The sequence below is a fragment of the Ranitomeya variabilis genome, chromosome 3 (assembly GCF_051348905.1).
Source record: "Ranitomeya variabilis isolate aRanVar5 chromosome 3, aRanVar5.hap1, whole genome shotgun sequence".
Taxonomy (NCBI): domain Eukaryota; kingdom Metazoa; phylum Chordata; class Amphibia; order Anura; family Dendrobatidae; genus Ranitomeya; species Ranitomeya variabilis.
Genome location: NC_135234.1, coordinates 182,503,181 through 182,528,977, shown reverse-complemented (window position 1 = coordinate 182,528,977; position 25,797 = coordinate 182,503,181). Strand labels below are relative to the sequence as shown.

Genomic DNA, 25,797 nt, shown 5'->3' with positions numbered 1-25,797 from the left:
CACGAAAAAAGTTACACTAGTTCTGTTCGGGTCATAGTGACCCGGCATCGTTTTTTACAGCTGTGAGGCCATATTTTCAGTGAAATAAAGGACTTATAACCTCAGTTGGGTCTATTTATTGCATCTACTATTGTATATCAATTGATTTTTTTCCTAAATTATTTCAATGGGGTCGTACGCGCGCTCTACCGGGGGTATGCATTGAGATCTGCGCACCATAAAAATGGCTTTATATTGATTATTTTTGGTGCGCAGTCTATTCTAAAATGTAGAGTGCATCCGGAGAGATCACTAGGTGTGCACTACACATGTATATTTTGCGCAGAATGGACTGCTCAGAACGCGCTGTCTAAGACGGTTTTTGTTTGTAAATCTGAGCTGTAAAGTCTTGCAAATAATTTTTTTGGCTAAGTAAGTCTGTCTTCCTGGCTTATCTGCTTGTTTTCAGAAGTTTTCAAAATGTTTGATTTGATTGTTTTGATTTTTTTTTTTTTTTACAAAAATGTGTATTTTTCTATTTTCGTTTTGCTCATTGATCTGTTTTTTCAGAATAAAAACAAAAAAAAAAGATTTCTGTTTCATTTTTCTTTTTTTTACTACCAAACATGTTCACAAACAGTCTAGTAAGCAAAAAGTTATAAAATAAAATGAGTTAGAGTGTCTAAAATCAAGGTTTAATAAGCCGGGTCATAGTGACCCGAACAGAACTAGTGTATAGTAAATGCGAACAGAACAGCAGGGTTAAGAGCCAAGATAGCTATAACTTAACATCGAGTGATAGCCATGAAATAGCTTAAACTTTAATTATGTTTAAGAAGATATAGAGGAGGAAAGAGAAAGAAGAGAGAAAAGGGGAAGATAAGGGGAAGTAAGTAGGATGTTTTTGTTTTTTTTTGTAATAGGGAGCACGCATACCAGGACAGGACGGGTGAGCCCCTTATACCAGGACAGGACGGGTGAGCCATGCATACCAGGAGAGGACGGGGGAGCCAAGCATACCAGGATGGGGAGAGCCACGCATACCAGGACAGGACAGGGGAGCCACGCATACCAGGAGAGGACGGGGGAGCCACGCATACCAGGAGAGGATGGGGGAGCCAAGCATACCAGGATGGGGAGAGCCACGCATACCAGGACAGGACAGGGGAGCCACGCATACCAGGAGAGGACGGGGGTGCCACGCATACCAGGAGAGAACGGGGGAGCCACGCATACCAGGATGGGGGGAGCCACGCATACCAGGACAGGACGGGGGAGCCACGCATACCAGGAGAGGACGGGGAGCCACGCATACCAGGACAGGACGGGGGAGCCACGCATATCAGGAGAGGATGGGTGAGCCACGCATACCAGGATGGGGGAGCCACGCATACCAGGACAGGACAGGGGAGCCACGCATACCAGGAGAGGACGGGGGAGCCACGCATACCAGGAGAGGACGGGGGAGCCATGCATAATAGGATGGGGGGAGCCACGCATACCAGGACAGGACGGGGGAGCCACGCATACCAGGAGAGGACGGGGGAGCCATGCATACCAGGAGAGGACGGGGGAGCCACGCATACCAGGACAGGGGAGCCACGCATACCAGGAGATGACGGGGGAGCCACGCATATCAGGATGAGGGGAGCCACATATACCAGGACAGGACGGGGGAGCCACGCATACCAGAAGAGGACGGGGGAGCCACGCATACTAGGAGAGGACGGGGAGCCACGCATACCAGGATGGGGGAGCCACGCATACCAGGATGGGGAAGCCACGCATACCAGGAAAGGATGAGGGAGCCACGCATACCAGGACAGGACAGGGGAGCCACGCATACCAGGAGATGACGGGGGAGCCACGCATATCAGGATGAGGGGAGCCACATATACCAGGACAGGGGAGCCACACATACCAGGAGAGAACGGGGGAGCCACGCATACCAGGACAGGACGGGAGAGCCACGCATACCAGGAGAGGACGGGGAGCCACGCATACCAGGACAGGACGGGGGAGCCACGCATACCAGGACAGGACGGGGAGCCAAGCATACCAGGACAGGACGGGGGAGCCACGCATACCAGGATGGGGGAGCCACGCATACCAGGACCGGACGGGGGAGTCATGCATATCAGGACCAGACGGGGGAGCCACGCATACCAGGACAGGATGGGGGTAGCCACGCATACCAGGACGGGGGAAACCACGCACACCAGGACAGGACAGGGGGAGCCACGCATTCCAGGACAGCGATGGAAGGGAGCCACACATACCAGGATGGGGATGAGGGGACAATGCATACCTGCTTATACTCGAGTCAATAAGCGTATCCAGTTTTCCGTGGCAAAATTAGATGCCTCGGCTTATACTCGGGTCGGCTTATACTCGAGTGTATACGGTAATTATGGTAATCCTAATTAACCTACACGGGGAAGGTTTATTCTGATTTCATGACAGATATTGAGAAAAAGATGCATGTGTGTCTTTTTATACAGTGTATGTAAACTTCTGGTTTCAACTGTATACCGTATATAAATGTATACAGTATACAGTGCCTACAAGTAGTATTGAACCCCCTGCAGATTTAGCAGGTTTACACATTTGGAATTAACTTGGCATTGTGACATTTGGACTGTAGATCAGCCTGGAAGTGTGAAATGCACTGCAGCAAAAAAGAATGTTATTTCTTTGTTTATTTTTTTTTTAAATTGTGAAAAGTTTATTCAGAGGGTCATTTATTATTCAACCCCTCAACCCACCATAATTCTGTTTGGTTCCCCTAAAGTATTAAGAAGTAGTTCAGGCACAAAGAACAATGAGCTTCACATGTTTGGATTAATTATCTCTTTTTCCAGCCTTTTCTGACTATTTAAGACCCTCCCCAAACTTGTGAACAGCACTCATACGGTCAACATAGGAAAGACAAAGGAGCATTCCAGGGCCATCAGACAAGGTCGTGGAGGGTCACAAGGCTGGCAAGGGGTACAAAACCCTTTCCAAGGAGTTGGGCCTACCTGTCTCCACTGTTGGGAGCATCATCCGGAAGTGGAAGGCTTATGGAACTACTGTTAGCCTTTCACGGCCTGGACAGCCTTTGAAAGTTTCCTCCCGTGCCGAGGCCAGGCTTGTCCGAAGAGTCAAGGCTAACCCAAGGACAACAAGGAAGGAGCTCCGGGAAGATCTCATGGCAGTGGGGACATTGGTTTCAGTCAATACCATAAGTAACGTACTCCACCGCAATGGTCTCCGTTCCAGACGAGCCCGTAAGGTACCTTTACTTTCAAAGCGTCATGTCAAGGCTCGTCTACAGTTTGCTCATGATCACTTGGAGGACTCTGAGACTGACTGGTTCAAGGTTCTCTGGTCTGATGAGACCAAGATCGAGATCTTTGGTGCCAACCACACACATGACGTTTGGAGACTGGATGGCACTGCATACGACCCCAAGAATACCATCCCTACAGTCAAGCATGGTGGTGGCAGCATCATGCTGTGGGGCTGTTTCTCAGCCAAGGGGCCTGGCCATCTGGTCCGCATCCATGGGAAGATGGATAGCACGACCTACCTGGAGATTTTGGCCAAGAACCTCCGCTCCTCCATCAAGGATCTTAAGATGGGTCATCATTTCATCTTCCAACAAGACAACGACCCAAAGCACACAGCCAAGAAAACCAAGGCCTGGTTCAAGAGGCAAAAAATCAAGGTTTTGCAGTGGCCTAGTCAGTCTCCTGACCTTAACCCAATTGAAAACTTGTGGAAGGAGCTCAAGATTAAAGTCCACATGAGACACCCAATGAACCTAGATAACTTGGAGAAGATCTGCATGGAGGAGTGGGCCAAGATAACTCCAGAGACCTGTGCCGGCCTGATCAGGTCTTAGAAAAGACGATTATTAGCTGTAATTGCAAACAAAGGTTATTCCACAAAATATTAAACCTAGGGGTTGAATAATAATTGACCCACACTTTTAGGTTTAAAATTTATAAAAATTTAACTGAGCAACAAAACTTTTTGGTTTGTAAGATTTATGCATCTGTTAATAAATCCTGCTCTTGTTTGAAGTTTGAAGGCTCTAACTTATTTGCATCTAATTAAACCTGCTAAATCTGCAGGGGGTTGAATACTACTTGTAGGCTGTTGTGTATCTGCTTTTTGGGCTCCCCTGGTGGTTGCTGGTGGTACTGGTGACTTGTTTGCACTTTGCTGCTTCTGTTCACCTGCTTCCATCAGTGTTTGGGAGTTTCCTATTTAGCCTTGCTCTCCAGTCATTTCCTTGCCGGTCATCATTGTAACCAGAGCCTTCGGTTGCATGTTCCTGCTACTAGTCTGCTGATCAGCTAAGTGGACTTTGTCCTTTTGTTTTGTACCTTTTGTCCAGTTTGCAGTTTTTGTAATTCTCTGTAGCTGGAAGCTCTTGCGGACTGAAATTGCCACTCCTGTGTCATGAGTTGACACAGGAGTCTTAAAGTAATTTCAGGATGGTTTTTGAAAGGGTTTTCAGTTGACCGTGAAGTCCTCTTTTGTATCCTTCTGCTATCTAGTAAGTGGACCTCTCTTTGCTAAATCTACTTTCATACTGTGTATGTCTTTTCCTCTTAATTCACCGTTATTACATGTGGGGGGCTGCTATCATCTTTTGGGGTATTTCCCTAGAGGTAAGCCAGGTCTGTTTCTTCCTCTACCAGGCGTAGTTAGTCCTCCGGCTGGCGCGTGGCATATAGGAAGCCGTAGGTATGCTCCCTGGCTACTGTTAGTTGTGTGGTAGATTTAGCTCACGGTCAACTCGAGTTTCCATCACCCGAGAGCTCGTTCGTTACTTATATGTTTCTTACGTTCCCTTGCCATTGGGAACCATGACAGTATGACCGGCCCGTGTTAAACTTATTGGCAGAAGAAAGGAGAGAAAAAAGAAGTCTGTACATTTTTTTTTTTCTCCCTTTTTCCTCTATGCTTGCTCCATAGTTGGATCAGTTGTATTTCAGCTTTAATTACAGCCTTTGCCTTTCTCTCCTTATAATCCTTGAATGGCTCTGAGCTCACCTGTTTAAAGATGGATCCTCAGAGTTTGGCTGCAGGTTTAAATAATCTTGCTACGAAGGTTCAAAATTTACAAGATTTTGTTATACATGCTCCTATTTCTGAACCTAAAATCCCTACACCAGAGGTGTTTTCCGGAGATAGATCTCGGTTTTTGAATTTCAAATATAATTGTAAATTATTCCTTTCTCTCAGACCTCACTCCTCAGGAGATCCTGTCCAGCAGGTTAAGATTGTAATCTCTTTGCTGCGAGGTGACCCTCAAAATTGGGCATTTTCATTGGCACCAGGGGATCCTGCGTTGCTCAATGTGGATGCGTTTTTCCTGGCTTTAGGGTTGCTTTATGAGGAACCTAATTTGGAGATTCAAGCTGAAAAAGCTTTGATAGCTCTATCTCAAGGGCAAGATGAAGCGGAGATATACTGCCAAAAATTTCGTAGGTGGTCTGTGCTTACTCAGTGGAATGAGTGCGCCTTAGCGGCAAATTTCAGAGAGGGCCTTTCTGATGCCGTTAAAGATGTTATGGTCGGGTTCCCTGCGCCTACAGGTCTGAATGAGTCCATGACAATGGCAATTCAGATTGATTGGCGTTTGCGGGAGCGCAAACCCGTGCACCATTTGGCGGTATCTTCTGAAGAGACGCCAGAGAAAATGCAATGTGACAGAGTTATGTCCAGAAGCGAGCGGCAGAATTATAGGCGTAAAAATGGGTTATGCTTCTATTGTGGTGATTCTGCTCATGTTATATCGGCATGCTCTAAGCGTACTAGGAAGGTTGACAAGTCCATTTCAATTGGCACTTTACAGTCCAAATTTATTTTGTCTGTAACCTTGATTTGTTCATTATCAGTTATTACCGTGGATGCCTATGTGGACTCTGGCGCCGCTCTGAGTCTTATGGACTGGTCCTTTGCCAGGCGCTGTGGGTTTGATTTAGAGCCTCTGGAAGTCCCTATACCTCTGAAGGGTATTGATTCTACACCTTTGGCTTGTAATAAACCACAGTTCTGGACGCAAGTGACTATGCGTATGACTCCAGACCATCAGGAGGTGATTCGCTTCCTTGTGTTGTACAATTTACATGATGTTTTGGTGCTTGGATTACCATGGTTACAGTCTCATAACCCAGTCCTTGACTGGAAGGCTATGTCTGTGTAAAGCTGGGGATGTCGGGGGGCTCATGGGGACACTCCTATGGTGTCCATTTCGTCATCTATTCCATCTGAGATTCCGGCATTTTTGTCTGATTATCGTGATATTTTTGAAGAGCCTAAGATTGGTTCACTCCCTCCTCACAGGGATTGTGATTGCGCCATAGATCTGATTCCTGGCAGTAAATTTCCAAAGGGTCGATTGTTTAACCTATCTGTACCTGAACATGCTGCTATGCGCGAGTATATTAAGGAGTCCCTGGAAAAGGGACATATTCGTCCTTCTTCATCACCTTTAGGAGCCGGTTTTTTCTTTGTCTCTAAAAAGGATGGCTCTCTGAGGCCTTGTATTGATTATCGTCTCCTGAATAAAATTACAGTCAAATATCAGTATCCGTTGCCTTTGCTGACTGATTTGTTTGCTCGCATAAGGGGGGCTAAGTGGTTCTCTAAGATTGATCTTCGTGGGGCGTATAATTTGGTGCGAATTAAGCAGGGGGATGAGTGGAAGACCGCATTTAATACGCCTGAGGGCCATTTTGAGTATTTGATAATGCCTTTCGGCCTTTCTAATGCACCTTCTGTCTTTCAGTCCTTAATGCATGATATTTTCCGTGAATATTTGGATAAATTTATGATTGTGTACTTGGATGATATTTTGATTTTTTCTGATGACTGGGAGTCTCATGTTCAGCAGGTCAGGAGGGTTTTTCAGGTTTTGCGGGAGAATTCTTTGTGTGTAAAGGGTTCAAAGTGTGTTTTTGGGGTTCAAAAAATTTCATTTTTGGGGTATATTTTTTCCCCTTCTTCTATTGAGATGGACCCTGTCAAGGTTCGGGCTATTTACGACTGGACGCAGCCTACTTCTCTGAAGAGTCTCCAGAAATTCTTGGGCTTTGCTAATTTTTATCGTCGATTTATAGCTGGTTTTTCTGGCGTTGCTAAACCTCTGACGGATTTGACTAAAAAGGGTGCTGATGTTGCCAATTGGTCCCCTGCTGCCGTGGAGGCCTTTCGGGAGCTTAAGCGCCGCTTTTTGTCTGCCCCTGTGTTGCGCCAGCTTGATGTTTCTCTTCCCTTTCAGGTTGAGGTCGATGCTTCCGAGATCGGAGCGGGGGCGGTTTTGTCGCAGAAAAGTTCCGACTGCTCAGTGATGAGACCTTGTGCGTTCTTTTCGCGAAAATTTTCGGCCGCCGAGCGAAACTATGATGTTGGTAATCGGGAGCTTTTGGCCATGAAGTGGGCATTTGAGGAGTGGCGTCATTGGCTTGAGGGTGCCAGACATCGGGTGGTAGTTTTGACTGATCACAAGAATTTAATTTATTTGGAGTCTGCCAGGCGCCTGAATCCTAGACAGGCACGTTGGTCGTTGTTCTTTTCCCGGTTTAATTTTGTGGTCTCGTACTTACCGGGTTCTAGGAATGTGAAAGCAGATGCTCTTTCTAGGAGTTTTGAGCCTGACTCTCCTGGGAATTCTGAACCTGCTGGTGTCCTTAAGGATGGAGTGGTTTTGTCTGCTGTCTCTCCAGATTTGCGACGTGCTTTGCAAGAATTTCAGGCGGATAGACCTGATCGTTGTCCGTCTGGTAGACTGTTTGTTCCTGACGAGTGGACCACTAGAGTCATCTCGGAAGTTCATTCTTCTACTCTGGCAGGTCATCCGGGAATTTTTGGCACCAGAGATTTGGTGGCTATATCCTTCTGGTGGCCTTCCCTGTCTCGAGATGTGCGTGTTTTTGTGCAGTCTTGCGATGTGTGTGCTCGGGCCAAGCCTTGTTGTTCTAGGGCTAGTGGGTTGTTGTTGCCCTTGCCTATTCCGAAGAGGCCTTGGACGCACATCTCTATGGACTTTATCTCGGATCTCCCTGTTTCTCAGAAGATGTCTGTCATCTGGGTGGTGTGTGACCGTTTTTCTAAAATGGTTCATTTGGTGCCATTGCCTAAGTTGCCTTCCTCATCTGAGTTGGTCCCTCTGTTTTTTCAAAATGTGGTTCGCTTGCATGGTATTCCGGAAAACATCGTTTCTGACAGGGGTACCCAGTTCGTGTCTAGATTTTGGCGGGCAGTCTGTGCCAGGTTGGGCATTGATTTGTCCTTTTCGTCTGCATTCCATCCTCAGACCAATGGCCAGACGGAGCGAACTAATCAAACTTTGGAGACTTATTTGAGGTGTTTTGTGTCTGCGGATCAGGATGATTGGGTTGTCTTTCTGCCGTTGGCGGAGTTTGCTCTTAATAATCGGGCTAGTTCTGCCACTTTGGTTTCTCCTTTCTTTTGCATTTCAGGGTTTCATCCGCGTTTTTCATCTGGTCAGGTTGAATCTTCGGATTGTCCTGGAGTGGATGCGGTGGTGGATCGGTTGCATCGGATTTGGGGACAAGTGGTGGATAATTTGGAATTGTCCCAGGAGAGGACTCAGCAGTTTGCTAACCGTCGTCGTCATGTTGGTCCCCACCTTCGCATTGGGGACTTGGTGTGGTTGTCTTCCCGTTTTGTCCCTATGAGGGTTTCTTCTCCCAAATTTAAGCCTCGGTTCATCGGTCCTTATAGGATTTTGGAGATTCTTAACCCTGTTTCCTTTCGTTTGGACCTCCCGGCATCTTTCGCTATCCATAATGTGTTCCATCGGTCGTTGTTGCGGAGATATGAGGTACCGGTGGTTCCTTCTACTGAACCTCCTGCTCCTGTGCTGGTGGAGGGTGAATTGGAGTACATCGTAGAGAAGATCTTGGACTCCCGTATTTCCAGACGGAGACTTCAATATCTGGTTAAATGGAAAGGCTATGGTCAGGAAGATAATTCTTGGGTAACTGCCTCTGATGTTCATGCCTCGGATTTGGTTCGTGCCTTTCATAGGGCTCATCCAGATCGCCCTGGCGGTTCTTGTGAGGGTTCGGTGCCCCCTCCTTAAGGGGAGGGTACTGTTGTGTATCTGCTTTTTGGGCTCCCCTGGTGGTTGCTGGTGGTACTGGTGACTTGTTTGCACTTTGCTGCTTCTGTTCACCTGCTTCCATCAGTGTTTGGGAGTTTCCTATTTAGCCTTGCTCTCCAGTCATTTCCTTGCCGGTCATCATTGTAACCAGAGCCTTCGGTTGCATGTTCCTGCTACTAGTCTGCTGATCAGCTAAGTGGACTTTGTCCTTTTGTTTTGTACCTTTTGTCCAGTTTGCAGTTTTTGTAATTCTCTGTAGCTGGAAGCTCTTGCGGACTGAAATTGCCACTCCTGTGTCATGAGTTGACACAGGAGTCTTAAAGTAATTTCAGGATGGTTTTTGAAAGGGTTTTCAGTTGACCGTGAAGTCCTCTTTTGTATCCTTCTGCTATCTAGTAAGTGGACCTCTCTTTGCTAAATCTACTTTCATACTGTGTATGTCTTTTCCTCTTAATTCACCGTTATTACATGTGGGGGGCTGCTATCATCTTTTGGGGTATTTCCCTAGAGGTAAGCCAGGTCTGTTTCTTCCTCTACCAGGCGTAGTTAGTCCTCCGGCTGGCGCGTGGCATATAGGAAGCCGTAGGTATGCTCCCTGGCTACTGTTAGTTGTGTGGTAGATTTAGCTCACGGTCAACTCGAGTTTCCATCACCCGAGAGCTCGTTCGTTACTTATATGTTTCTTACGTTCCCTTGCCATTGGGAACCATGACAGTAGGCACTGTATATACCATATGCAATACACTGCTGGTATATGGCCAGTATATATAGACAGTACACTGGATGTGGGCAGGGAGGATCTGATCAGTTTGTAGGACTATCATCTAATTCACATCCAAGTTATCTCACTGACTGCAATGTAGGACTCTGCTGCAGATGAATCATTTATGATAGGAGTGCACTGGCCGTTCAGATGGAGACACTGCATTAGTGGCCATGCATTATTTAGGCACTATGACTCTACAGTTATGTTAAGTATAGTCTGCGGACATTATGTGTCTATGTGATATTACATGCACTTACGTGTAGTTGGTATTAGAATAATATGGCAAATATTCCATCTGTTCCTATAAATCTAGCAGTCCTCTAACAAACTTTATAAAAGGGTTTCCTGATTTAACCATGGAAGGATGCAGCCACAGTTTTGACCATAAGGATGCATTTTTTTTTTTTCATTTCAAATGCTATATATAATTTTCTGGCTACATAGCTGTATCAGGGTTGGTTTTTGTGGGTCTGTGTTCTACTCTTTAATGGCATCATTTAAGGATACATATAATATATAACATTTGTAAATTTCTTTTGGAGGTGGGATGTGAAAAAAAAAGCAGCAATTCTTTTTTACTTGTTTTAATGTTTCCCAATGCTTTTGTCCATATTCCTGAATTTTATATTACTTTTGCGTAATAAATCTTTAACAGAATTCCTTTGTTTTTCCTGCAACATTTTAAAACCATAACATTTCCAATTTCCTGTGAATATTTTTTTCCTGTTTAGGAGGGGGGTTTTCTCAGACCATTGATAGTGTTCATTGGCACCATTTTATGGTTTCTGATTATCTTCTATTCCATTTTTGGGTAGCAGGATGAACATTAAACAGCATTTCTTTACTTTCATTTCATTTTTATTGCATTTACCATATAAAAATAAAGAACATAATCATTTTGTAGCGCAGATTTTTACTGAAAGGGGATATCTATTTTGCACTGTGTATGAACAAAAGTTTCCTCCAGAAAACATTTTTTCATAATTATAATCAAATACTCCATAACACTTCTATCATCTTTTCTAGGACGATATTTACTAGTCGCATAAACAAACTGGAACATGCAATTGCTTGATCGCCTACATAACACACTGCACTACCTACATAGTGCAGTGTATTATACCTGTCCATGTTACACTGTTAGACATGGCGGCCCTTTGTTATGCCCCCTGCTGCCATTTCATCCAATGAGTATCTAATAAAGTGGAGCCATCGATGCTGTGGTCAGCGTTGACAGCGGATCTGAGCTAGTTCTGTTCTCCGCCATTGCAGTTTATAAGCCAGTAGTAGTACCATTCCCTGCATCATACATTTCCTCTTTGCAGAAGTGAATGTATCCAGTCTAAGCAATAATCTGTACCTTACACCTAGACTGATACATTCTAGCAAACTAACGGCAAACTAGTGATTTCTATTGCCGATGTATGCAGCTCCCAGACCTAGACTGGCTGCAATCATATCTACGGTACTTGTGGACAAGTCTAGGGCTTCACATTTTTCTCAGTTTCTGGACATTTCTGAAATCAAAGAGATCAGCAAGGAACTAAATGCAGAAGGGAAAAAAATCCTGGTGTCTTCTATTTCATATTTTGTCTCACTTTTTCTTTGCGTAACTTTTGCTAAACATTCCTAAAAGGCTGAGCCCTGTGTGATGTTCCCACCTGCTAACCAGACACTTGGATACAGGCTGTCTTCATGAGAAAATTTCCGTAAGAAATCTTTCTATCATATTCCAAGTAAAATAGACAATGTACTGTATCTCTTGATATAAAAACGGTCGTTCGATAATGTAGAAACCAATCCACTCAAGTTTCCTGAGCTTGGCATTGAAATACATTTACGGTATCTTGAATCACCAAGCAAAAGTGTAGGTGGAATTGTTTGTGCAGTTGTTACTTATTAATATGGCTAAAGCATTGCTGTGAGGCATGGTGCAGGAATCTAGCGTCATACGCTGAGTCAGTGTGGTGTCGGGACACCTAGAGCCCACCAGTGTTAAAAAGGTTTCCTGGGATCCAACTCCCACTGGTGAGCTGCTTAAAAGTGCCGTAATTCACCAAATCGGCACAGGCCTATACCCAGTAGAGAGAAAAAATGAGCATACGCTAACATTTATCTCCACTACACAAAGTATTGAGTTGTGCCAGTTCTTGGGCACCATGACGCCCTCATTCATCCGGTTGGTGGGAGTTTTTGGAATTGGATCCCCATCTGATATTGATAAAGCATCCTACCAATAGGTCATCAATATTAAAGACACAGAAATCCCCCTTTTGAAAATCAGTATTAGTCATACACATTAGATTAATATTTGGTCAGAACACAGATACTATTTTTTTTCTGGTGCCGTCTCCCAAACCTCCTACAAACGCATGAGGGGGAAAAGGGGTTAGCATCATAGAGGTCAGTGTGCCCAATCATTTGCCCCCTACTTATTTAATTGTCCTTATTGAAAAAACATGCATGGTTGGCCGATATGTCATGTTTATGGTGGTCAGGTGGAAAAGCTGTTTGGTGGCATATAGCATGCTATGGATATCTAGTAACTATCGTGGTAAAGTCTCATGTGTGCATGGAGGCAGTATAAAAGACCTCTGAGATGTTGAGGTCCTATACAATGCTGTAGACACATTACATGGAACCATGTGCTGCTCAATATTATGGAAGCATCTTGATGATCCAGGTTCTCATGTAGTGTGCCCTAACTTTTGTTTGTTGGGTGTATAGAGTATTAGACAAAATAAAAACTTTAGTTGCAGTCACGCCTAGGCCATGGAGCCGAGAGGTCCCAAAAAGTAAATTCGGCACGAGACCAATACTGTTAAAGACCCAATATAGTTGGGTGACCTTTTTGAGATCTTTGCATTAGGGAACACAAACTTGAACTTTCGCCACTGTAATAAACCAAATGTATAAGGAGTAAGATACCACAGAAGTGTCTGTGCAGTTTTTGGCTTTGTGCTAGTTACGGTATGTTGGAGGAATTATTGACTGACCCTAATATCCGAACTAACCAGCTTGAGATTCCTGATTCTGATTCCATTTAACGAGACAGGCACTATACAGAACAAGTTACAACTATACAGCAGGGAGTTGAAGCAATAGAGGAACAAGTTCCACTGAAAATAATCTTCAGCCTCCCAGCACGTAGTCACAAGACTGCAGCTTACTAACAAGGAAGCGTAACATTTTACTTCTCAGTAACCCACAAAGGAAGTCACATAGGGGTTGCTTTCATTTGTAGATTTTGCTAGTTCAGCTTACATGTATTGCCCATGACTATAATATGGAGCCATTCCTGTTTACACCCCCGGACTGAGACCATCTGAGAATTTGATAAAATTGTATTCAGTTTGGTAACGGCTCCCTGCACCGCCCCAAGACTGGAAACAAGAGGCTGCCAGGGGAATATAACTTCAGCTTCTCCCTGTAAGCCCTCAGACATAATTAAAGCTACGTTCAGACATCTGTAAAACATGGTTTATGTATGGACCCCAATGCACAGACCGACCGCGGGTCTCCTGGCCTCAATTTGACAGTCTCATAGGCATATATGATGTTGTCCAGTTCGGGTCAAGAAACCCGTGTCCATCGTGGTCCCTACACAGACTCTTGCACAAATGTCTGAAATTATATATATATATATATATATATATATATATATATATATATATATATACACTCACAGATTAACACCATATTGGCAGGTATGTAGTCTGTCTGGAAGGTGACACATTCCTTTTAAATAGTTTTACTGATATTACAAGTTTTATGACGTGATAGACCTGAACGTGAATTTCCAGTGCGTGCTGCAATGTGGTGACACTTCCAGGTTATGTCACATTCATGAAAAGTGTCTTTGATTTGAGGCTTCTAGTCAGACTTCAGTAGTCAGAATCTCTGAAGCAGAAAACCAAATGTTTGGTCTATGTACGAGTGTCTGTATATATTAATACTGTACTACATATGTAGCAGTGCACGCAAGACTGAGCCGGACAAGTAAAAAAATGATGCTATAATAAGCAAACACAGCGTTACGCCAGCAGACAGTGAGGGCAGAGGCGATGGCTCTCATAAGCACACACTGTCAGCTTGGAAATCTGCGGAAAATGTAGTCAAATGTTTTAAACGTTATGAAGGGTTTTTCTGGAGAATTATTTCAGTGGCTGGATTTAAGGTGATTTTTGGAAAGACTTTTAATGTAAACTCAAATATCCCTCAAAAAAGACCATAATAAATGATTCAATAATATTCCTAGTGTTAAAGCAAATATCTGTTGTATGTAAAGGGGTTGGCTTAAGTTCTCTTTTCAGGAGCCCGCATTACCCCTGCCTCTCGGCTTCCTGATTGGTAGGAGGGAATCAGAAACCCTTTAATTTTAGTTTCAATTGATACGTCTTTAAAAGAGAAATAATGCGGCAGATTTACTAATCCTGTCTAATTTTTAGTCAGAATAAACAGTCTAAAAATGATCCAATTGTATAAAGTGCATTTTAGACTGTCGATTCTAGGTTTACACATCTTTTCGTTGGCTTACTATACTCTGCCAATAATTTGTGCTATCATTTGGTGCACTTAACTTGTGCAAAGCATTTAGGACGTTTATGATGTTTGTCAAAGGGATTGCCCAGGATACATTGTTATTTGATCATAGCCTTACAGACATAGAAAATAACAAAGATGGCTATACTAAACCTCCTGAGATATACACTACTACTCCTCTGGATGCCTCAATCTTTGTTGCTACAGTAATGATGCGATGACTACAGTACACATAACCACTGCAGACAATCACTCGGTTCAGTGGTGATGCTAATGTAGACTACACAAGCTTCTGAGCCTATTGATTGGCTGCAGTGGTCGCATGCTAATTGCCTTTGTTATTTTCTATGACTCTAACCATATGCTTAATACCAGACAACCCCTTTAAGACAGAATACTGACATTTAGCATAGTAAGTTTCCCTCAATGTGTTTGTAATTTTGCATCAATTTGTAATGTATAAGTTGATCTTTTAATATTATAAAAGCTATATTGAGGATGGCCACATTAGAGACCACACTGTCTGTTTGTATTAACTCTATAGTCAGTAGAGAAGGGTGTGTGCACTTTATGGCAGCTGCAATAAATGGGGGTTCATTTACAGAGAATATTATAGACTTACAGTTTACAAGAATTGATGGAAGACAGCTTCCTCGTCTAGCTACTTATATTTGAGTATTGTCTATAGTGTTCAAGGTGTTGTCCTGTTTCAGAAAATCTTGGTCCCCAGGCACAGTTTATAATAAAAGATGCAAAAACAAAACCTGTGTTTTAATCAACATTCCGGGGTCCATCGCTAAGTCTCCGATGCTGGTTCTGTTGTCCAGAGTTTGGCTGCAGTGTCGACATCACATCACAGTGCAGCAGCCAATCAGTGAGCTCACCAGTAGAGATGGGTGAACCCGAACAGTAAAGTTCGGCATTCGTACCGAAGACCTACTGTTCTGGCATGGACACAGAACACGGACTTCACCAGGAGGTCCATGATTCTGTTCGCGTTTGGCAGTAAAATCAACATTGCCAGTCAGAGAACCGAAATTCCTACGCTGTCAAATTACAACATGAGCCCACAGCTGTGATGGGAGGTAAAAAGTTTACCTCCTGTCACTGGTGTCAGCTGATGGGACTACTGCTCCCATCAGCCTACACCTGCTGCTGCTAATAACAGTGAGGGCGGCGGCTTAAGGGAGTATTCATCAACCTGCGCCCGCGCTGTAAATAAATAATTTAAAAAAAAATCCGGCATGGGTTCCCCTGTATTTTTGATAACCAGCCAGGCTAATTATCAAGAATAGAGTAACCCCCCCCCCCCCCCATTTTTTAAAATTACTTAAATAATATATAAAAACGGCATGGGGTTCCCTCTCATTTTGAAAACCAGCCAAGCTAAATCTGACAGCTGGGGGCTGGTATTCTAAGACTGGTAAGGGGCCATGGATATTGGGCCCCCAGCCTAAAAACAGCAGCCCACAGCTGCCCAGAAAAGGCACATCTACACTGTGTTCCAAATTATTATGCACAAAGAGTTTAGGAGTGATAAGGTTAGAATTTTTTTGTTTGTCATTTAAACTCATTGATGGTGATGTGTGTCAGGGCTCTTTATATCACTGAAAGCAATTGCAGATACCTGTGCAAATTAGTTCGGCAGTTGTGTCCAAATAAAGGCAAGACCAAGAAGGCTGTTCCACATTATTAAGCAGCCTACATTTTTTGCCAAAATGGGAAAGAAAAAGGATGTGTCGGCTGCTGAGAAGCAACAAATTGTGGAGTATTTAGGTCAAGGCAAGACTACAATCAACATTGCCAAGACACTTCATCGTGATCATCGCACAATCAAGAAGTATGTAGCTGATTCCCAACACACACGTGTGTGTTCTGATAAGAAAAAATTGAAGACTCTTTGCAACAGGCAATTGCGTAAGGTTAAAAGAGCAGCTGCAAAAATGCCTTGTCATAGCAGCAGACAAGTTTTTGAAGCTGCTGGTGTCTCCAACGTCCCCAGAACAACAAGATGCAGGGTCCTTCAGAGGTTTGCAGCTGTGCATAAGCCATCCTGTCGACCACCTCTATCCACTGCAACAAGCAGAAACGGCTCCAGTGGGCCAAACGATACATGAAGACTGACTTCCAAACTGTTTTGTTCACCGATGAGTGCCATGCAACGCTCGATGTGGTCCAGATGGATGGAGTGGAGGATGGACACCCCATGAAAACACGGCTAAGGCGCCAACAAGGAGGAGGTGGAGTAATGTTTTGGGCTGGAATCATGGGGAGAGAGATTGTCGGCCACTTTATGATCCCTGAAGGGGTAAAGATGAACTCCATAATCTATGTGGAGTTTCTAAAACAACACTTCCTGCCATGGTTCAAGAGGAAGAACCGTGCTTTCCGCAGCAAGATCATTTTCATGCATGATAATGCACCGTCTCATGCTGCAAAAAAACACATCTGCATCTCTGGCTGCTATGGGCATAAAAGAGGACAAAGTTATGGTGTGGCCACCATCTTCCCCTGACCTCAACCCCATTGAGAACCTCTGGAGCATCATCAAAAGGAGTGTCTATGATGGCGGGAAGCAGTTCACATCTAAGCAACAGCTCTGGGAGGGTATTCTGTCCACATGAAAAACAATTGAAGCAGAAACCATCCAAAAACTGACAAATTCAATGGACGAGAGAGTTCAGAAACTTCTTTCGAACAAGGGGTCCTATGTGCAAATGTAACATCACCTAGAATAAAGTTTTCACTTGAAAACTGTTTGATTTAATTTTGTAATAAGCTGATAATGCTTATAACTTCACAATTGACCATTTTTTTGTTCAAAATAACAAAAAAAAAAGGTTGAAAACTCTGCTGTGCATAATAATTTGGAACATGCATTTTGAGTGTTTGTTTTTTTTAAAAAAGATACTGTTTTCATAGGCAGTTTGTTCCAAAACATTGCAATTATACTAGAATAGTAGATGACTGGAAAATAACATTGACTGCAATTCAGATAGGTAATTTAGAGAAAATATGAGGAAATATTATTTGCATAATAATTTGGAACACAGTGTATTAGATGTACCAATTCTGGTGCTTTGCCTGGCTCTTCCCACTTGCCTTCTAGCATAGGAGTTCATTTTTGTGCGGTTGATGTCATATTTGTATTGTCGGGTGACATCAATCCCACGGCTTAGTAATGGACAAGTGTCTATAACACACCTATGCAATACTAATCATTACTAATAGTTATATGGTAAATAAAGACACAGCCAGAATAAAATCCTTTATTTGAAATAAAACAAAACACACTTTTTCTTTTTTATTTAAAAATAACAGACACAGTTATACTCACCTAACGCCTAATTCCATTGAATCCCTTGTCTCCTGTAATAAAACAAAAATGAATAAACGCCGTAATCCATGTCTGGGGGATAAACAGTTTTCAACCTACACCGTGCTATGATGCGACCGTTCCGGCTGAGAACCACTGGTAGAATGAGCTGCTGTGAGCGCAGCATCAGTGACTAGCGGTGACATCATCAAGGTTACCGCAGGTCACTGAGGCTGCGCTCCCAGATGGGCCAATGAAATGTGGTGACCTCAGTGAGATCACTGTTAGCACCGGTCCGTGAGACTTTTTCTGCGAGTTCACCGGAGTTCAAATTCACCGCAGTCAAATAATCCCCTTGAACTGCGGTAAACTCGCCCCTTCACTGTGAGACTTTTTCTCACTGTGCTATCAGTGATCTCACTGAGGTCACCACAGTTCATTGGCCCGGTTGGGAACGTCGATCCGTGTCCTCAAGGGCAATAAGTCCCTCGCACTTCCATCTCCCCATTCAGAACTCATGCTTGGCCAAGTCAAGGGTGCATGTATTTGGTATTAGTTTTGACCGACAGCTGTATACAATGTTTTTTCAACTATTGATGGAAAGCATGCAAATCCCTCTCGACTAGCCTGTCATTCATGTTTTCGCTCTTCTATCAAGACAATGCAGAATCAATCCAAATAGGATTGTCAGCACTGGCTGTCAGGAAGCAGACATTTTAACTGTAGCAGACCTATTATTTCAATGAATTAAGAAAAGGAAAGTTTTAGTTTTAAAGGGGTTATCCATTACTTTGACAAAGTATTCTTAAATGCTGTAGACACCAGTGTACATGAAAAAAACTGTACTGATGCCTCCTGCATCAGTGCCATTCCTGCAATATCGCTCTGTTTATCTTGGCATTCGCGTGACATTGTTATACCATGTGATTGCTGCAGATAATTAGAGACCACCAACGGGCTTCTTCTTTCACACTTGTATTGGACAACTGAGGGGAGCGTGAGCACTGCAGCCCATTAGTGGCCGCTGATTGTCTGCAGCACTCACATTGTCACACGAGAACCAGGAGGCCAGGCGCAGACATCACTGGAGCGAGAGATAAGTATAAAAATGTTTTATTTAACACGGAGGGCTACAACATTTTAGAAGGGGTTGTCCAAGTAGTGGAAAATCCCTTTAAGTCCTTCTACTAAAGGTGTGTAATGTAAGTGGAATGGATCATCTGTAATGGCATTATAGCCCATTTCACTTTTTCAGACTTTTACATTTTCTGTTTGAGGATCTCAACCACCCTCCTACAAATCTTAAAATAGTCAGAATAACCTTAATTGTATCCTAAATGATGACTTACTAAGAATGTGCTAACGCAAGCTTTCTCTATAACTTCCCGATCATGCTAGCTACCGTAAATTCTTATTTGTACAGCTTTATATCATAAACTTCGGTGAGGCTATCTACTGTCTTCTGTCACCATCGCTGATATCTACAGTGGTTTTCCTTCTCGCCACCCCCATTTCCTGTTCTCTAGTTGTTTTCACTATTTCATCACTTATGATTATATATGTGTATACTCCATTGTTTGCCTTTTTGTAGACATAGAGAGACTACAGTATCTCCTCTATTTGCCATACATGGAAGGTTCAGACAACTAATCAATCATCTAATGTGAATGGGCACCCATAAAAATTGATGTCTTCACACACATTGTATACCTTTGTATGCATCCAGTTTCAGCCTGTTCATATGAAGTAGTAATGGAAATGTAATCCCTTAACGGGGTAGTCCTCTGAAAACAAGTTATCATCTTTCTGCAGAATAGGTATTAATTTGCTGGGACCCTCACCTAATCGGCAGAATGAGGATTTTGTACTTTTTAACCCTGTTACAAAATGGAGTGGCACTTTGGATGCCAGAGTGCAGCTCCATTCATTCTCTATGGGGCTGTCATGAAAAGCTGAACACTTCACCCATCATCCCTTTAGGTAATAAATGAGGCAGGGGTTGACTATGCACAATTCTGATCAATATTAATAGGGATGTAAGTTCCTTGTTCTGCTGCAAATGAGTTGGACTCTCACCAATCAACAAGCCATAATGTCACCTGACAGCCTCTTTAAGTGCCAAGTGATTTTTTTTGTTTTGTTTTTGTTTTTGCACTTTTGTTTTTTCTTCCTCTCCTGCCAAAAGTCATAACTTTTTTATATTTTTGTCAATATAACTGTATTGGGGATTTTTGTATGCCAAGCTGTGATTAGAATTTTTTCCCATTTTTCTGTACATTGGTAAGGTAAACAGTGTGATGAAATAATAAAAAAAGGTTTCACTATTGTTTTTGGGGCTTTGTTTTTATACAGTAAATAGAGACAAGGCAATATGATTCTTCAGGTCAGTATGAGTAGGCCATATCAAACTTACCATACTGTGACAGGGTCACTGGCACAGTGTACGAGAGGAGATATGTGTTACTGCACATGTTGGCGTCAGTGGTATGAAACCAGGATATTTTTCCTCCAGCAGACTAAGTGTTGGAAGGGTTAAAGAAAGCTGCATACATGGGCTGGTTTTATGTGAGCACTCATAGAGTGGAAGGGAGAGTGCTCACCATATTTCTTCCTGTAGAGCCGACACCGGCATATGTACTAGCAGGACCTGCGGTGATGTCACAATCGTGATCATCACATAGTCCTGTTTAAATACCTGGACATGAAAGACAGTCTGGGTGGTGTCTTGGGAAAGGAGGTACTCCCACGGAGCTCCAAGGAGGAGCGGAGGACATTGCCAGTTTGAAACCTGTAGAGCAGTGGTCCCCTTTCTGACCTTGAGAGCCACATTCAGCTTAGAGAGAGGGTCGCAAGCCACATTCAGCACTGAGAGAGGGTTGCGAGCCACATCCAGCTCCCACCCCCTTCAAAGTAGTGTCAACCAAAGTCCCCATTACAGGTATAATGATAACCAAAGCTTTTCCACAGAAATCACTTCAGAGCAGTACACTGAGATCCAGGAGTTCCCACAATACCCCCATTCAGTATTCTCCCAACACACTGTCACATCCAGCTTTGAGCACCTCCTCTAACAGGTAGTACCAACCTCCAGCGTACCAAACCTAAAACATCTCTAAACCCCTAAGACCAGTAAATGTGCATCCAGATCTGCAATTCTGTGCAGGGCTACTCACAAAATTCACCATTTTGAGATGTGGTCTTCATACCTGTTTGATAGACCTGGACCTAATGCATCAAGCTCGCAGACAGTCGCGAGCCACAATTCATGGGGCCGCGAGCCCCATGTGGCTCCCGAGCTACTGGTTGGGGAGCCCTGCTGTAGAGAAAAGGACTCGGTTATACTTTATTTGTTTTGCTTTCCATTAAGCCAGGAAAGCTATGCTTTTGTTTTCTGAACCCTGCCTTGGTGTATGCTCAATAAGCCACCAGGTGTTTCACCACCAAAGTGTTCCTGTGTCTACCTGAGGAAGCAGCTAAGCATGGCTTACCCTCACAGTACATATGATTTTTTTAATATTTTCTCAGTTAAAAATATCAAAACTTTGTAAAAATAGAATTTGGTATACTGTAATTCTGTGGTATTTCAGTATATTGCGATATTGACGATCTCCTAGGAAGCTCAACCAACATATGATCGGAGCTCCATTCCCACAATGAGCTTTTGATGTAAATTTTTTGCAATATTTCTGCACCCACACCTCCAGCATACAACCGCAAAGGTTCAGCGGCAGTCGTCAAAAGGGTAACGGGAGTGACTCCATAATGTTAATAGCGCATACTCATGCGGATATAATATACAGGAACTGTGCCATGCAGTATATGTGCGCTGTATGTGTGGATTTAGCACTTTATTAAACAGTATTAATAGTGTTGTCTGTGATTGGAGAATTCCGTTAATACTACAAAATGTATCAAATACCTTGAACTTTGTATTTTTATTGCAGAGTGATTAATGCCGGTAAAAGTCATCACAATGAAGACCAGGCGTGTTGTGAGTTTGTGGTTGCTGAAGACAGAGATGAAATATACAATAGCCTAGCGAGCGACCAGAACTTAAACACAGATCTACAACCAATATGCAAGGTATTTGATACCAGAAATGACAACGTTTCAAGATCAATATCATTATATTTAATGGTTAAAATTGCAAAGTGATTTCACTTTATCTGTTTAGTGATTGCAACTTATCTATTTTGAAGAACGAAAGAGATTTTTGATATTATATTTTACTGATCATAAGATACCGGCCACTGCTGCAGTCTGTCAGTGGTGCTCGGTCTCCTAGGAAAGGAGTGCAGCGCTTACAAGCTGTTTTCTATAGAGCTTGTAATTACTTGTCTGGAGGAAGCTGGATCCAGATAGTTTTACTGTCCCTGTCGTGATATTGTAGAGGTACTGATATTACAGAGATACGGCCTCAGCTGGCAGAATTGGAGAGAGCACAATTTGAGCCATCATCGCAGCCATGTCAATCAGGAGCACATTGCCTCCCAGTAAGCAGGAAGCCGGGGGCTGGGGAGCAATGCTGTTCTGAAGACAGATAATGAGACAGCCCCTACCCCCCAATGTTTCTCCATTCTAACCACCTCCTTCTTGTGACTTTGCAATCGCTATATACTTTTAAAATTAATTTTTATTCTGCGTTTGTGCAGTGCAATTGTCTACGGATTAGTAGACTTCCCTGGACTAGTCCTGCTTCCCATATTGTAAGCAGGTCCTTCTGCGTGTGATTTACATAAATTGTAAGCACGACATCACTTTTGGCTTCTTTCAAATCTCGCTGATGCATTGTGAGGGAGGCCGAATACTGCGCACATGCACAAGATTTGGAAGGAGCTGGTTGTGTGGTCGCTTTTGTAAATGATGTAAATAGTGCACAGAAGGGTGTGCTTACAATGGGAGGCAGGACTAGTCTAAGGAAATCAACGTCCAGCTGGGATAGTCCTGAGACGGGTGTATAGCTCGAATGCAGAATAACTGTAAATTGACCTTGAAAGTGTATAGAGATAGCAAAGCCACAAGAAGAGGGTGGCTGGAAATTTTGAATAGCATGGAGTAGAGAAATAGTGATAGTTTGGGGGAGTTACGGCAGTTGACAAGTTCTCTTTACACTTTCTCAAAATGATAGTATGTTCCATACCAGTCATTCCGATATGTTCTCGTGTTCCTTTCCTAAGAAAAAATGTAATTCTCATACGGAACGGTTGAAAAAGAAGAAATAGTATCGTTAATCTGGTAAATTCTAAGGGTAGGTGCACACGATCAGTAATTGGCAGCGCTTTGGATGCAGCATGTGTCCGCAGTGTCCAAAACAACTGGCAGCCATTGTACACAGGTGAATCCTCTGTGTTTATCTTGCGAAAACTCGTGTCTCCGCAAGATAAATAGGCATGCTGCAGTCTGGAAAGACGCACCGCATGTCCATCTCCGCAGGGAATCCGCAGGCGTCTGTGGATGCAAAGTGGACATGGGATTTCTTGAAATCCCACCCACTTGGCTGTAACATCTGGCTGCTGCGGGTTGGACGCTGCACAAGTACACAGCGTCCAATCCACAGAGATTACTGATCGTGTGCACATACCCTAAGCGTTTGGAACATCTTATATTGTATTATCAGTTGTCTTATTATATTGTCTTTAAAATATTCATGTCATGTTAGGCTTATCATTTGGATGCCTAATAAGTACATTTGTTTTGTTTGTTGTTATCAATTTATTATAAAAATACATATTGTTGTGGATACATTAATCACTTTATAGAATTTGTTTTCAATCTTCTTTAATTAAAATAAATGAGAAGGAAGGAGCGGACATGTTGAATTTCAGCATGCTCAGTCTTTTGTTTCTGTGGGAGAGAAGACACTGGCAGAAGTCTGGTATTAGGTTATTCCCCACTCCTATCAAAAGCACATGCATGCTTATCTGGCTGCACGCAAATTTTGATTACTGTATATTTTGGACTACAGGATGCTTCTTACTATAAGATACAGCTCAGCTTTAGACAGCAGAATATAGAAAAATGTATTTCCTGCTAATTAAAAATTCATTGCTGTTGTTGTTAAGTGAAGGGGTCCGTATCAGTAATTTTAATGCACTAGGGTAGAATTGGGAGGTAATAGATCTATTGTTAGTGTTTCTTTGCAGCATGTGTATCATACACATATAGTTTTACATGTCCATTATGTACACTCTCTGAAGTACACACATGTGCAACACTGGTGCCTGCACCTTCATTATGGCTGTATGTGCACACACACTTCTGCTAAATGGCACACAGTTCGAACAGTTCTACCACATCCACATACAAACACACACACACATTTTTGCTATTCCACCATAACTCATCATGACTTACACCTCAGCAACATCAAAACACACACAGCTCAGCTGTATCAACACACACAGCTCAATTACATCAGTAAACACACAGCTCAGCTACATGAATACACAAAGCTCAGTTACATCAACCTGCAGCTCAGTTTCATCAACACACACAGGTACATCAATCAGTACACACACAATTCAGCTGCATCAACACAAATACAGCACACGGCATCAACACGCAGAGCTCAACCACATTAATACACACACATATCATCTACAACACATGCACAGCTCACAGCAACACAAAAAAACAGCTCATGTAACACTGCACAGCTCAGATCTACTACACACACACAGCTTTGCTATACACACATTGCTCTGCTACATACACAACTCTTCATTATTCATACTCAGCAACATCAACACACAACTCGGGAACTAAGTCAATACACACACTACTTATCTACATGGATACACAAAGTTCAGCTATACACACAGCTTAGTTACATCAACACAGACAGCTCAAGTACATCAATACACACAGCTCAGCTACATCAGCACACAGCTCAGCTACATCAACACACACAGGTCAGCAACAACACACACAGCTGACTACAGCACACAAACTGATCAGCTGTAACGCACACAGCTCAGCTACAAGAAACACACAGCTCAGCTATAACTGACAGCTCTCCTGCCTTGCACTGATCAGAATAATCAGTGTCAGACAACAAGAGAGAGAACTGTGCTGCACCATAACAATCAGTGATCGGGAAGGACGCTGTGTCGGTGTCCTCTTCATTCAGAGGAAGCTGCTGCTAGGCTGTAAGGTGCACACACTGCTTAACAGGATTTTTTCTTGCTAAACAGTTCCCCTTACAGTCCATAAAATACATAATAGTGCCAGTGCCCCCCAGTTTGTCCTCATTTAGTCAGTGCTACACCCCTCTCCAGTCACAACCACTAACAATTAACCAGCCACTTCTGCCTTCCGTGCCGCTGTACAAATCATCCCATGATATATTATAGGCCTGTGTAAGGGCATTGTTAATAATACCATGTCTTATGTTTGATGTATTACTAACAAAATGGGAGTGGATATGTAGTGAACGATGTCCTCTTTTTATACTTCAGGTCTGTGATGGAGTCAGTTTCTATTACTGGGGGCTCTTTGATGGTCATGCAGGATACGGGTGTGCATTGGCTGCATCCAGACTCCTCCATCTTCACATTTGCGATCAGCTTAGAGACCTTATTCATATCCTGCAGCAGACGACGGCTGCTCCTCTCTGTCTGAACCCTGACAGTAGGACTGAAACTGTTTCACGCACGTCAACTCATGAGATAACTAATCCCCCTATGGAGACAGCAGCTCGCTTCCACCTAGAAAAACAAGTGTTTCCTGAGAGTCTTGTCGTTGGTGCACTGGAAAATGCTTTTAAACAAATGGTAAGTAGATAAAAAAACACTAATATTTACAATAAGGCCAACGATATATTCATTGACCTGAGACACCTCAACAGCTTACATCTTTAATCCACTTACCATTAAAATGTTAAAACATTTTCTGATTTGGAGGGTCTGACCTCTGTGTCCTCCACCATTACCTACAGTTGCAATCAAAACGATAAGACCTTTCTTGCCAATTAGATTTATTTCCACAATTTCCCAAACTTCTGCTTTTTGATATAAATCGATCAAACAAGAACAATGTAAATAGCTCAACACAACGAATATAACAAAT

General features: G+C 43.1%; 1 protein-coding gene across 1 annotated transcript in view; it reads left to right on the top strand.

The window, feature by feature from the left end:
* PPM1J (protein phosphatase, Mg2+/Mn2+ dependent 1J) overlaps positions 1 to 25,797 on the top strand; it is a 93,374-nt gene that overhangs the window by 5,485 nt on the left and 62,092 nt on the right. Inside the window, exons 2-3 of the mRNA XM_077294917.1 lie at positions 21,675 to 21,813; positions 25,188 to 25,502. Coding sequence (XP_077151032.1) covers positions 21,675 to 21,813; positions 25,188 to 25,502 — 454 coding nt within the window. The remainder of the gene's footprint in view (positions 1 to 21,674; positions 21,814 to 25,187; positions 25,503 to 25,797) is intronic.